The 12,990-nt window shown below is 36.3% G+C and overlaps 1 protein-coding gene across 1 annotated transcript in view; it reads left to right on the top strand.

Moving 5' to 3' along the window:
- NUGGC (nuclear GTPase, germinal center associated) overlaps nt 1-12,990 on the top strand; it is an 85,850-nt gene that overhangs the window by 26,864 nt on the left and 45,996 nt on the right. Inside the window, exons 4-5 of the mRNA XM_044659606.1 lie at nt 2,444-2,653; nt 9,154-9,329. Coding sequence (XP_044515541.1) covers nt 2,444-2,653; nt 9,154-9,329 — 386 coding nt within the window. The remainder of the gene's footprint in view (nt 1-2,443; nt 2,654-9,153; nt 9,330-12,990) is intronic.

Raw genomic sequence — 12,990 nt, 5'->3', positions numbered from 1 at the left:
CTTTCTTTCTTTCTTTCTTTCTTTCTTTCTTTCTTTCTTTCTTTCTTTCTTTCTTTCTTTCTTTCTTTCTTTCTTTCTTTCTTTCTTTCTTCCTTTTTTTTCCCTCTTACCTTCTGTGTTAGAATAAATACTGTGTATTGGTTCCAAGGCAGACGAGTGGTAAGGGCTAGGCAGTTAGGGTTAGATGACTTGCCCAGGGTCACACAGCTAGGAAGTGTATGAGGTCCTCAATTCTTCTTAATTCTAGTGCCTTCCTCCTATTGATTATTTCCTATTTATCCTGTATGTAGCTTGTTTGTATGTAATTGTTTGCATATTGTCTCCTCCATTGGATTATGAGCTCCTCTAAGGCAGGGACTATCTTTTGCCTCTTTTTGTATCCCCAGTGTTTAGCTCAGTCTCTGGCACATAGGAGGTACTTAATAAATGTCAATAAGACTAAGAATGGCATGCAAATTCTTATCATCAATGTCATCCCGGGCACTGGAATTTTCATATCAGTCACAGGAAAAAAAGAAAATTCTTATTATGAAAATATAAATAAGTTAAGCATAGGCTCTAAAGAGGACCAGATTCAAATCCCTCTGGTGACACTTACTACCCTTGTGATCTTGGACAAACCACTTACCTTTCCTGGGTTTCAACTTCCTCAAATGTAAAATGAATGAATTGGATTAGATGATGCTGAGGTCCCTGAGCTCTATGATTTTGTGATCATGGAGTCACTGATTTATAGAACTGGAAGGGACTTTAGGATTGTGTTACAGATGTTCAAACCCATTCTGAGGTAATTGAGTAGAGTCCCAGACATTCACTTTATCAGGGAGATATTCTAGCCTGGTCCAGAATTGCCTTGGAATCACAGAATAAGTCATTTTCCCACAAATGACCTCCCAGATTCACTCCCTTAGATACTAGATACCGGGGAGGGAGAAACACAGTAACGAATGGCCTCCCCAGCATCCTTCCTGCCGAACAGAATACCAAAGAACTGACCTAAAGACATTTCTTTCTAAGACTTCTCAGGAACCCAAACAACAATCAGTCCATTGTTAAAATTTCATTGTGAGCATTTATATTTCAGAAATTAGTAAACTACAAATCAGGGCTTGATTTATTGTTTTGTTGATTGTTGATACTTAAGAGAGTGATAGAAAAAATGTTAATAATGTGGATTGAATTTAAAAATGTGTTGTATATACCCCCCCAAATTATTCAGTCATTTCAGTGTTTCAGTCCTGTCTGACTCTTTGTGACCCCATTTTAGGTTTTCTTTGTAAACATACTGGAGTGGTTTGCCATTTTATTCTCCAATTCATTTTACGGATGATGGAAAGTGAGGCAAACAAGGTTAAGTGACTTACCCAGGGTCACACAGTTAGTGTCTAGGGCTAAATTTGAACTCAGGACTTCATGAATAGCTAAGTGTTAGACATATACCAGCACACCATTGAATGTAGCCCCTCCTTTCCTGAACCTCAGAGAATTACTTAGACCAGCTGACTTCTGGAAACAACACAAACTAATTTAAGGCCCCAATTGTGGCAAACCTAATTATCTCCTTCAATAATTTCACCTCTTTTCTTACTATGTGAATATTCTCTGTGATATCACTTTTATGTAGCAACAGCATGGCAAACAATGTATTTTACCTGGCTCTGGAACACCCTTGAGGCTAATTACAATTCTAATAGATCCTTAAGTCTGATCTGCTCTCTTGTAGTTGGGGCTATACTAAGGCTCAAGTAGAGTACTGGGTCTCTAGGTTAGGCTAAGTGACTCGAGTTGTTTTTATAGTAGCAAAGAAGTGGAAACTAGGGGATACTCATCCCCTGGTTAAACAAATTAGGGCATGGAATACAATACTGTGCCATAAAAAAATCACAAAAGGAATAGGTTCAGAGAAACTTGGGAAGACTTAAATGAACTGATACAAAATGAAGTGAGCTGAACCAGGAGGACAATTTATGAAAAAAAAAAAAAAAGACAACATTGTAGAGATAAACAACTTTAATAACTGATCAACTCAGTGGCTGAACATGATGATGAACTATGTTGCCCACCTTCTGAAAGAGAAACGATAGATTCAGGATACAGAATGAGGCACACATTTTTGGATATGGACAGCATAGAAATTAATTGTTTATCTATGCATATCTTGTTAAAATAGTTTTGTTTTCCTTTTTTTTTCTTCCTTTTGAATTGGGCATGGAATGGGAAGGAAAGAAAATAAATGCTTATTAATTGAAAAATAAAATAAAATGAATGAGAAAATTTAAATGAAATGGTCAAAGTCATGTAGCTAGACTGGTGTTTCTCATACCTGCCTCATATAATTTACAGATGATATTCTTTTGACACATCTAAATAAATAACCATTAATTCCAGGGAAAGATGGACTGTGGAATATATGGACATTATACTTCTTTCTTTGTTTTTTTAGGCAAACGAACTCTCTGTAAAATTGGACCCTTACATCCGGACTCAGATGAGGAATACAGATGGGGGACCAGTTAGGACCCAAATATGGCCCCTGATCAAATATGTAGAAGTGACTCTTCCCAGGTCAGAAGTGATTCCAGAAGGTGTGGTGCTGGTAGACATTCCTGGAACAGGCGACTTTAATAGTAAAATAGATGAAATGTGGAAAAGGGTAATTTCTTCTTATTTTTCAACTCTTTCAACCTCTTTGATCATGCCTCTTCCTTCAAACCTCAAAGGGTGCTTTGTTTTTTGATCAAGGAATTTTAATGTGCTCATAAAGTGATATTCTTTTCATTCTGACCTCTGAGTACTCAGCTTAGTGCTGGTATAGATAGGGATTACATAGGGTAAATAGCTGGGAGCAATAACGTTACACACATGCCAAGAGACTGTGATGGAGTGAACCACAGCCAGGAGGTAAGCTCAGATAGTAGAAGGTAGAAGAATTTAGGAGTTAGCAACAAAGTAGACAAGGAGGAAGCTCTTCCCAAAGAAGATGGATGTTGCAACAAGGGAGTGTCTGGCAAAAGAACTCCCAGGAGAGTGGCCAGAGACTTAGGACACACAGGAATGAAGGACAGAGCAACAGAAGGTAGGGTAGTAAGAGTAGGAGAATTGTTGAGATACAGTAATATTGGGAGGCATTACCCTTGGCATAGACTTGTCAACTATAAAATATTGGAAGGTATCTGAGCACTCAGGTAATTGAATACAGATGAGAAAACTGTTTTTTTTTAAATTTTATGTTTTTCAATTACTTGTAGAAACAATTTTTTTTTCATATATCTATTTGACCTTACCTTGGTATAGGGTGCAAGATATTGATCTAAACCTAATTTTTGCCATATTGTTTTCCAATTTTCCTAGCAGTTTTTGTCAAATAGTGACTTCTTATCCCCAAAGCTGGGGATATCAAAGCTTTGGGTTTATCAAACACTAGATTGATGAGATCGTTTATCCCTAATCTTTGAAGATCACTGCTTTAGAGTACAGTTTAAGACCTGTTACCGCTAGTTGAAACAATTTTTAACAATTGTTTCTGACATTTTGTAATTCAGATTCTCTCCCTCCCACCCTTGAGGTGGTAAATAGCCTGATATAGGTTATAACATTGCCTTCATGCAATACTCATTTCCATATTCCCTATGTCATGACTGAAGATATGTATCATATATACCAGTGGTTCCCAAACTTTTTTGGCCTACCGCCCCCTTTCCAGAAAAAATATTACTTAGCACCCCCGTCACATACTATCACCGCCCCCTTACAGTTATTCACCGCCCCCAAATGTACCTGTGGCCATCACCCCCCCCCCCGTATCGCTGTAGCACCCACGGGGGGGGGGGAGGGGGTTGGCGCCCACTTTGGGAATCACTGATATATACAATTTAAAAAACTCATGAAGGAAATAAAGTGAAGGGTGGCTTTGATCTGCACTCAGATTCTAACAGTTCATTTTTTGGTTATGAGTAGTAGTTTTTTTAAATCATGTGTACCTTAGTGTTATCTTGGAACCTTATTTTGCTGATAATAGTTTATTCCTTCATAGTTGATCATCATACAATATTTTTGTTACTGAAAACACTGTTCTGGTTCTGCTCATTTCACCTTGCATCAATTCATATATGCTTTTCCAGGTTTATCTGAACTTATCCTGTTCATTATTTCTTATGGCATAATAGTTTTCCATTCCAACCATGTATCACAGCTTGTTCAGCCATTCCAAATTGATGAACCCCTCTCAGTTTCCAAATTTTTGCCATTAGATTAGTTAACAGAGAAGGTGCCAGCTGGCATTAATAGAAAGTGTGCCCTCTTCCAGTGAAATCATAGGTTCAGTTCTTATCCCTAAATCTTATATATATATAAAAAACACCTATACATACATGATTTGGGAGGATCTAATACATGTATGTCACATTTAAATGTGACATATAAGGATGTATATATCTGATCTATATGTGATATATTTATGTATTTTTGTTGTTCATTTTTTTGGGTTGTGCCTGACTCTTTATGATCCCATTTGGGTTTTCTTGGCAGAGATACTGGAGTGATTTGCCATTTCTTTTCCCAGCTCATTTTATAGATTGAGGAACTTGAGGCAAAAAAAGAGTTAAGTGACTTGTACAGGATAATACAGCTATACATGTCTGAGGCTGGATTTGAACTCAGGAAGATGAGCACCATCTAGCTGCCTGATAACTATCTATATCCATAATCACCTTTGTATAAAATATATGTGGGTATGTTTACCTGATACATATACATCTGATATATATTTATATAGATCAACTTTTTATATGATATGTATGGGTGTGCATATCTGATATGTTTATATATCATATCTGATATACATGTGATATATTGCTATATATCACCATGATATATAGGTGTGTATATATCCTAAATATTTATTTGGATCATATTTATATGTGATATATGGGGATGTATATATCTAATATATTTTTAAATATTACTTTTATATGTGACATATATAGGTATGTATAGCTAATATATACTTACATATAACCTCCACATGTAACATATATGTATATATCTTATCTAAATATAGATCACATTTACATGTAATATATACGTGGGTATATATCATATATATCTCATCTTTATGTGTGAAATATATGGGTATGTATAACTGATATATATTTATCTATATCATATTTATGAGATATATGGAGATGTATATAGCTAATATATTTTTTAAAATATTACTTTTATATGTGACATATATAGGTATGTATAGCTGATATATACTTATATATAACTTCCACAGGTAACATACACACACACACATATAATGTATATATGTATATATCTGATCTAAATATAGATCACATTTATGTGTAATATATATGGGGGTATATATCATATATATCACCTTTATGTGTGAAATATATGGGTACGTATATCTGATATATATTTATCTACATCATATTTATGGGATAAATGGGGCATATATATCTGATATCTATGTGATAGAGTTGTATATATACCACTTTTAGTGTGACATGTGAAGGTGTCTCTATCTGTATGTTTATTTCACACACATACTTGGCATATAGATGTGTACATGAGATGTGACATATATGGAAACATTTATGACACATTTTTATGTATATCACATATAGAGCAGATATACACAGTCACCCTCACATATATAAACACTCAAATATTTGCCTGTGTGTGTGTGTGTATATATATATATATATATATATATACATATATATATACAGTTATATTTGTATATATCTATGCCCCTGTGTGGATAGGGATTGGACTGGCAATTTCATTGCTGTAAAGAACTCCCGGTGAGTAAAGTCCCTCTACCAGTGCATGCCTGGAATGCTGATTCTCCTTATCTCTATCCTCTTGATTCCCTGTCTTCCTTCAAATCTGGGCTAAAATCCTATCTACTAAAAGAAGCTTTTGAGCTTCTTTTAGTACATTTATTAAACTCCTAGTATGTGCCAGGCACAATATTAAATGCTTTACAAATATTATCTCATTTGATTGCCCCCAACAACCCTGGGAGGCAAGTGCTATTATTCGCTCCATTTTAGAGTTGAGAAAACTGAGGCAGATGGTAGTGAGGTGACTTGCTCAGGGTCATATAGTTAGTCAGTATCTGATAAAGGATTTAATCTCAGATCTTCCTGACTCCAGGCTTCAGCACTCTATGTAGTGGGTCATCTAGCTGTCTCTAGGTGGAATCAAATACATAGATAAGTGAATACAAAATATATGCGAAGCCGAGAACCTAGGCAAGCCACTTCACCCTCTTTGTTTCAGTTTCCTCATCTGAAAAATGAACTAGAGAAGGAAATGGCAAGCATTCCAGTTATCATTGCCAAGAAAACCCCAAATGAGGTCACAAAGAGTCAAATATGACTGAAACGACTGAACAACAAAAGCAAAAAAAAAATTTTTTCTGGTGGGAGTTAGAGGTCATATAATCCAAATTCCTTATTTCACAGATGAGGAACATGGAACCGGGAGAGAACTGAAGTGACTCACCTAAAAACACTATCAGTTTAGGGAAATTGGGTTTCAGATGGTCCTTGAGTTGAACCTTGAAGGAACCTAGGGATGCCAAGAATTGGAAAGAAGAAGAGAGAGCATTCCAGGGCTGAGGGTAGGTTGGAGGGAGGGCACCTGATTTATGCCAGTATTGTGGTTATTTTGGCTTGACCATACAGCCAAATAGAGCACTTACCTTACTCAGTAGAGTAGTTTTTCAGAGGCCACTAATAACAAAAAAATAAGCTGATCCAGATGGGGAAAAATGCCCCAACAAGGACTGTCTGAATGAACTCTCCAGGCCTGACCACACTGCATTTGAACTGTTGCTGCTCAGCATACTTGTGGTTTGGGGATATCAGCTAGATGTTGAGTTATAAATGCTTTTCCTCTGACCAATGTGATCTGAGATTCAGACAGGAGACCATCCCTGCCTCAATCCTCTCTCTCTCATCTTCTCCTGCTGAGCTTGGCATTGGTGCAACTTATCCATGCTCAATACCTCTTAGTCCAAAACTACCCATAAGATCTTGAGCAAGTCACTCTTCTCTGGACTCCAGTTTCCTCATCTATCGGTCAAAGTCTGTTCATTTTACTTGAGAAAGCTAGCTCAATAATGCATTTCAGACTATCTGTTGCTTTGCCACCTCAATAATGCCTTGATCCTCTCTTATGTATTATTTGGACTAGATAGTTACTCAGGTTCCTTCCAACTCTTAAATTCGGTGATTCCATAATCCTTCCTACCTTCCTCTCCCACAAACATAAAGGATGCCTAAATTCTGATATCACTCCATGACAATGTTACTTTCTTTGTCTCTTTATACTCCCACCCAGAGTTTTCTCAGAAAAATCTTCAATTATGTCATATATCTAGTTTGTCAAGTCTTTGTTGTTCACTTGTTTCAGTTATGTCTGATTCTTTGTGATCCCTTTTTCGGTTTTCTTGGCAAAGATACTGGAGTGATTTGCCATTTCCTTCTCTAGTTCATTTTACAAATGTGGAAACTGAGGCAATTAGGGTTAAGTGACTTGTCTAGGATTATCCAGGCCAGATTTGAACTTGGGAAGATGAATTTTCTTGACTCTAGGCCTAGGAATTCTATCCACTGCATCTCTCAGATGCCTCAAGCTTGTGTCTACATTTCTACAAGGTAGTAGGTAGTAGGTCATCAGCTCCCTTATGAGTATTTAAGGTAATAAATAGTTACAAGAATAGGATAGTCTGTATTTCATCTCATAGAAGATGTGAGAGACTCACAAGGACACAAATACAAATTAGAAAATATATAAAAGGGGCAGCTGGGTAGCTCAGTGGAGTGAGAGTCAGGCCTAGAGACAGGAGGTCCTAGGTTCAAACCCGGCCTCAGCCACTTCCCAGCTGTGTGACCCTGGGCAGGTCACTTGACCCCCATTGCCCACCTTTACCACTCTTCCACCTATGAGACAATACACCGAAGTATAAGGGTTAAAAAAAAATAAAATATATATATATATATATATATATATATATATATAAAAGGACCAGGGGTGTGATGATAATTGTTTAACAATTGTTCTTTAAGAAAAAACAACAAAAACCCAAAATGTGTGCAAGACACACTTAAAATTTTAATTAATTTTTATTAATTAACTTGTTTGTTGGTTACATTAAAGATATCTTATCTCCTTCCTCTTCTCCCTGCACCATAGAAGGTATCACCTGAAAAAAATAGTTTATATAAATTATGTCTTTCATGTTTCTTATCAGTTTTTTCTCTGGAGATGGCCATTCACAAGTTATTAAGTATTAATTCTGTAGTTGTATATAATTTTCTTTTGGTTCTATTTATTTTGCTCTTTATTATTTCATGTGGGCCTTTCCAAGTTTTTAAAAGATTAACCTGCTCCTTCTTTCTTTTTTTTTTTTAAACCCTTACCTTCTGCCTTAGAATTGATACTAAATGCCACTTCCAAGGTAGAAGAGCAACACGGGCTAGGCAATAGGGATTAGGTGACTTAACCAGGGTTACATAGCTAGGAAATGTCTGAGGCCATGTTTGAACCCAGGACTTCTTATCTGTAGGTCTGGCTTTCTAAGCTCCACTGAGCTACCTAGAAGCCCCCTGCTTTTCATTTCTTATGATGCAGTAGTATTCTATCATAATCATATAACATAACTTATTCAGCCATTCCCCAGTTGGGGAATCCCCTGAATTTCCAGTGCGACCACAAAGAGAGCTGCTATCAATATTTTAGAACATATGGGTTCTTTTCCTTTTTCCCTGATCTCCTTGGGAAGTAGACCCAACAGTGGTATTGCTGGATCTAACAGTATACACAGTTTTATATCTCCCTGGGCAAAATTTGCATGGCACACTTTTAAATTTCATCTGCCTTATGAACATTTACTCTGTCACTCTTAAGTTTATACAGGCAACAAAATAATAAACAAAGCCCTGATTTGTAGCCTTGATGATTTCCCAGGTGTGAATGCTCACAATGAAAATCTAATAAATTGGCTTCAGCATCTCCATGGATATAGGTCTGAATCTCAGACTCAGCTTTCTGGACTCCTGGATATTGCTCAAAACTAACTTTTTGTGTTTTACATTTGTTGTTAAAGTATTATCTGTTGTTGGTGCTTTCTAGACTATTGATAAATGTTCTGTGATCTGGGTGATCAGCGACATTGAGAAGATTTCTGGGGGGAAAATCCATGAAGAGCTTCTCTGTGAAAGTATCAAAGCTTGCCAGAGAGGAGTCTGCCAAGAAATTGCCCTGGTGGTCACAAAGTCTGATAAACTTCACCTACCAGAATATTTAAGGTATGATCTTGGGTTTCCCTTCGTGAGGCTCACTTACACCTCTTTGGAGGGTCAGTGAGATGCAATGAAAAGAACTCTGGGTTTGAATTCAGAGGATCTGAATTTGAATCCTGCCTCTGCTCCTTTCTGGCTGTGTGATTTTGAGCAAGTGACAGCTTCTCTGGGCTTTTTTTTTTTACCTACAAAATGAAAGGAAGGGGGTTGGACCAGATACTCTTTAAGGTAGCTCTAAATTTTGGGGAGAAAAAGCTGCTAAAACATGTAAAATATAGTAGTTAAATAACTTAGAAAATCTGGTTCTAGTTGCTGCTTTATCTCTAATTCACATGGTAACCTTGGGGAAGTCATTTAAAGCCTTCTAGATCTCAGTTTCCTCATCTATAAAAAGGGGAGGACTGGACTAGGTGATCTCTTGGGATTCTTTCCAGATCTAGTGCCCTATGTGTTTTAAGTATTCTATGTAGATTGTTTCTTTAATTTGGTACTTAAAGATTTGCAGGTTGGCTTCTGAGTGGGGCAACTACTTAAAATTCTAAGAGTAACAGGTTTTGGTACCTGTTTCTAAAATGATAGCTAAAGCCCTAAATTGATCTATATGATCAACCATTTACCCCTAGCAGAGGCATTTACTAAGGTGGCATAGTAAAAAAGATAATGACAAAGTGTTTGAAATCTTTTCCCCATAAGCACAGGGTACCTCTCCAAAAAATACATATAGTATCTGTGGGCACAAAGAATACAATAGTAATGAGGCATGTGCGACCAAAGTTTTACAGTCTCCATGACTTTTCTCTTCTCTGAGTCTTTCCCTCATCTTTCCACTAGGCCAAAAAAAAAAAAAAAAAAGGTCTCTGCTAGAAGTTTTCTCAGCTGGCCTCCCAGGGTCTGCTCTTCTTGGCAGTTTTGGTTCTCATTTGCCAAATATAGTTCTCCCTTGAATTGTCTTTTTTTAAAAATATTTTATTTTCCCCCTTAATTATGTGGAAAGACAAATTTTAACCTTTTAAAAAAGCTTGAGTCAAATTCTCCCCCTGCCTCCCTACTTCACCTCCCCCCTCTCTGAGATGATAAGCTCTCTGATTTGTAAAATGTCTTTCCATATTGGTCATTTTGTGAGAAAACTCAGAGAAAAAAATAAACTGAAATATAATATGTCCCAGTCTGAAATCAGGTTCCATCAGTTCTTTCTCTGCAGGCAAATGGCATTTTTCATTATGAATCCTTAAGGATTATTGCTAGGAATAGCTAAGTCATTAATAAATGTTTATCATACATTATTGCTATTACTGTGTACAATGTTCTCCTGGTTCTGCTCACTTCACTTTGCATCATTTCTTGAAGGTCTTGCCAGGTTTTTCTTAAATCATCCTCATCATTTCTTTTAGCACAGTAATATTCCATCACAATTTGCTCAGCCATTCCCCAACTGATGGGCATTCCCTCAGTTTCCAATTCTTTATCATCACAAAAAGAACTGCTATTAAAAATATGTAGGACCTTTTCCCTTTTTAAAAATCTCTTTGGGATATAGACCTAGTAATGGTATTGCTGAATCAATGTATATGCACAATTTAAAAAACCCTTTGGGTCTAGTTCCAAATTGCTCTCCAGAATGGTTGGATCAGTCCACGATTCTACCAGCAATGCATTAGTTAATGTCATAATTTTCCCACATGCCCTTCCAGCATTTATTATTTTCCTTTACTGCCATATTGGCCAATCTGATAGATGTGAGATGGTATTTCAGAGTTGTTTTAATTTGAATTTCTCTAATCAAGAGTAATTAAGAACATTTTTATGTGGATTCATAGTCTTTTAAAAATTTTTTATCTTATATTTTTATATCACCTACCTTTTCTAATATAACTCTCCTTATGTCCCTGCCTAAGAGCTATCCCTTGTAACAAAGAACAAAAAGACAAAAATTTTAAATAAAATGTTAAACTGTTAAAAAAAGCTAAAAAAGATGTTAAAGTATTGAACAATCCTAAACAGCAAATGACTCAAGTCCACCTGTAATACATATTGCATGTTATATTATAGATATAATTCTATGAATTGTTCCAAACTAGTAGTCTCCCATCTCTGTAGAGAAGGGAGGGAAGTACATATCCCAACATATAACAACAATATAACAATAATCTCTTCTTTGGGGTCAAGTTTAATCATTATATTGTAGCAAAATTGAGTTTCAATTGTTCTTTCCATTTACACTGTTGTACTCATTGTGTACAAACTGTTTTTCTGATGCTCCTTGTTTCACTTGACAGTTAGTTGGTGCAGTGGATAGAGCTTAGAATATGGATAGTCTTAGAGTTAAGTTGTTGTTCAATCATATTTAGTTGTGCCTGACTCTTTGTAACTCCATTTGGGGTTTCCTTGGCAAAGATACTGGAGTAGTTTGCCATTTCCTTCTCCAGCTCACTTTACAGATGGGTCAACTGAGGCAAACAGGGTTAAGTGATTTGTCCTTATTCATACAGGGTTACACAACCAGTAAGTGGTTACACAACCAGTAAGTGTCAGAAGTGGGATTTGAACTCAGGAAAAGGGTGCTCTATCCACTCTACTACCTAACTGTCCCCATGTAAGGAAGACTTTCATTCAAATCTAGCCTCAAGCACTACTAGCTGTGTAACTCTGGGTAAACCTTTTAACTGCTGACTGCCTCGCTTTCCACATCTGTAAAGTGGGGATAATAAATAGCATTTACCTCCCAGGGTTGTGAGCACAAAATGAAATAATTTTTTCATAGGATCGTAGTTTTAAAATTTTATTTTGAATTTTTTGTATTTTTATTTTTCAGTTCCAAATGATCTCCTTCCTTCTATCCTTCTGAGAAGTCAAGAAATATCTTACAGTAATATTCTAACATATTCTAAAGTCTTTCAAAGTTCTTTTCCTTTACATTATTGTGATCATCATGTAAATTGCTCTCTTGGTTCTGTGTGTTTCATTTTTCATCAATTCATGTAAGCCTTCTGAAGCTTTTTTCAGTTCAGAATTTCTATTCCATATGGCACAATATAAATATTATTTTCCAAACACTATTTATATAGAGCTTTTTAGGAACCTATTACTAAATAATATGGACACTAAAATGTAATATCCATGACTAGGGAAGTTACTTCTGAGTAATAGTTGCTTCCCATTTAAATTTTCCTTTTATTCTTGTGCTCAACTAGATCCAAATTGCTCCACATTCTAAATAATATTTTTCTTGGGAATATTTCCTAATCTCCAACTCCACTGCTTTTTTATACTCACCCTTTTCTATATCAACTTTTTAAAAGTTTTCTATATAACTTTTTTAAAGTTCTCAAAGCTTCTTATAGTGTCTTTAGTGTGATATACAGAAAAGAGCAGCCATTTTCTGTAGGTACAAAATAGCAGTTTGCCATCTTGGAACACAAAACCTGGCAAAGCACCCCAGGGCATGTGCCTTGGTGACATTAAGTTAAGGACAGGGTATAAATTGAGGTCCACAAACCCCTGAGGGACTTCTTTCTCTCTACTCCTTGGGTTAGGGAGGTGGTGGCAAAGTGGGCCCCCAGGAGGTTTGAGAGTTTGATTAGGCAGGCAGGTAGGGACAACCTTATTGCTAGCCATATTAACACCTTATTGGCATAGCCAACAATCTTTAAATCAAGCAAGTGTATAT

The sequence above is a fragment of the Gracilinanus agilis genome, chromosome 2, assembly GCF_016433145.1.
Source record: "Gracilinanus agilis isolate LMUSP501 chromosome 2, AgileGrace, whole genome shotgun sequence".
Lineage (NCBI taxonomy): Eukaryota > Metazoa > Chordata > Mammalia > Didelphimorphia > Didelphidae > Gracilinanus > Gracilinanus agilis.
The sequence above is the reverse complement of the archived record's forward strand: the minus strand, read 5'-3'. Positions and strand labels throughout refer to the sequence as shown.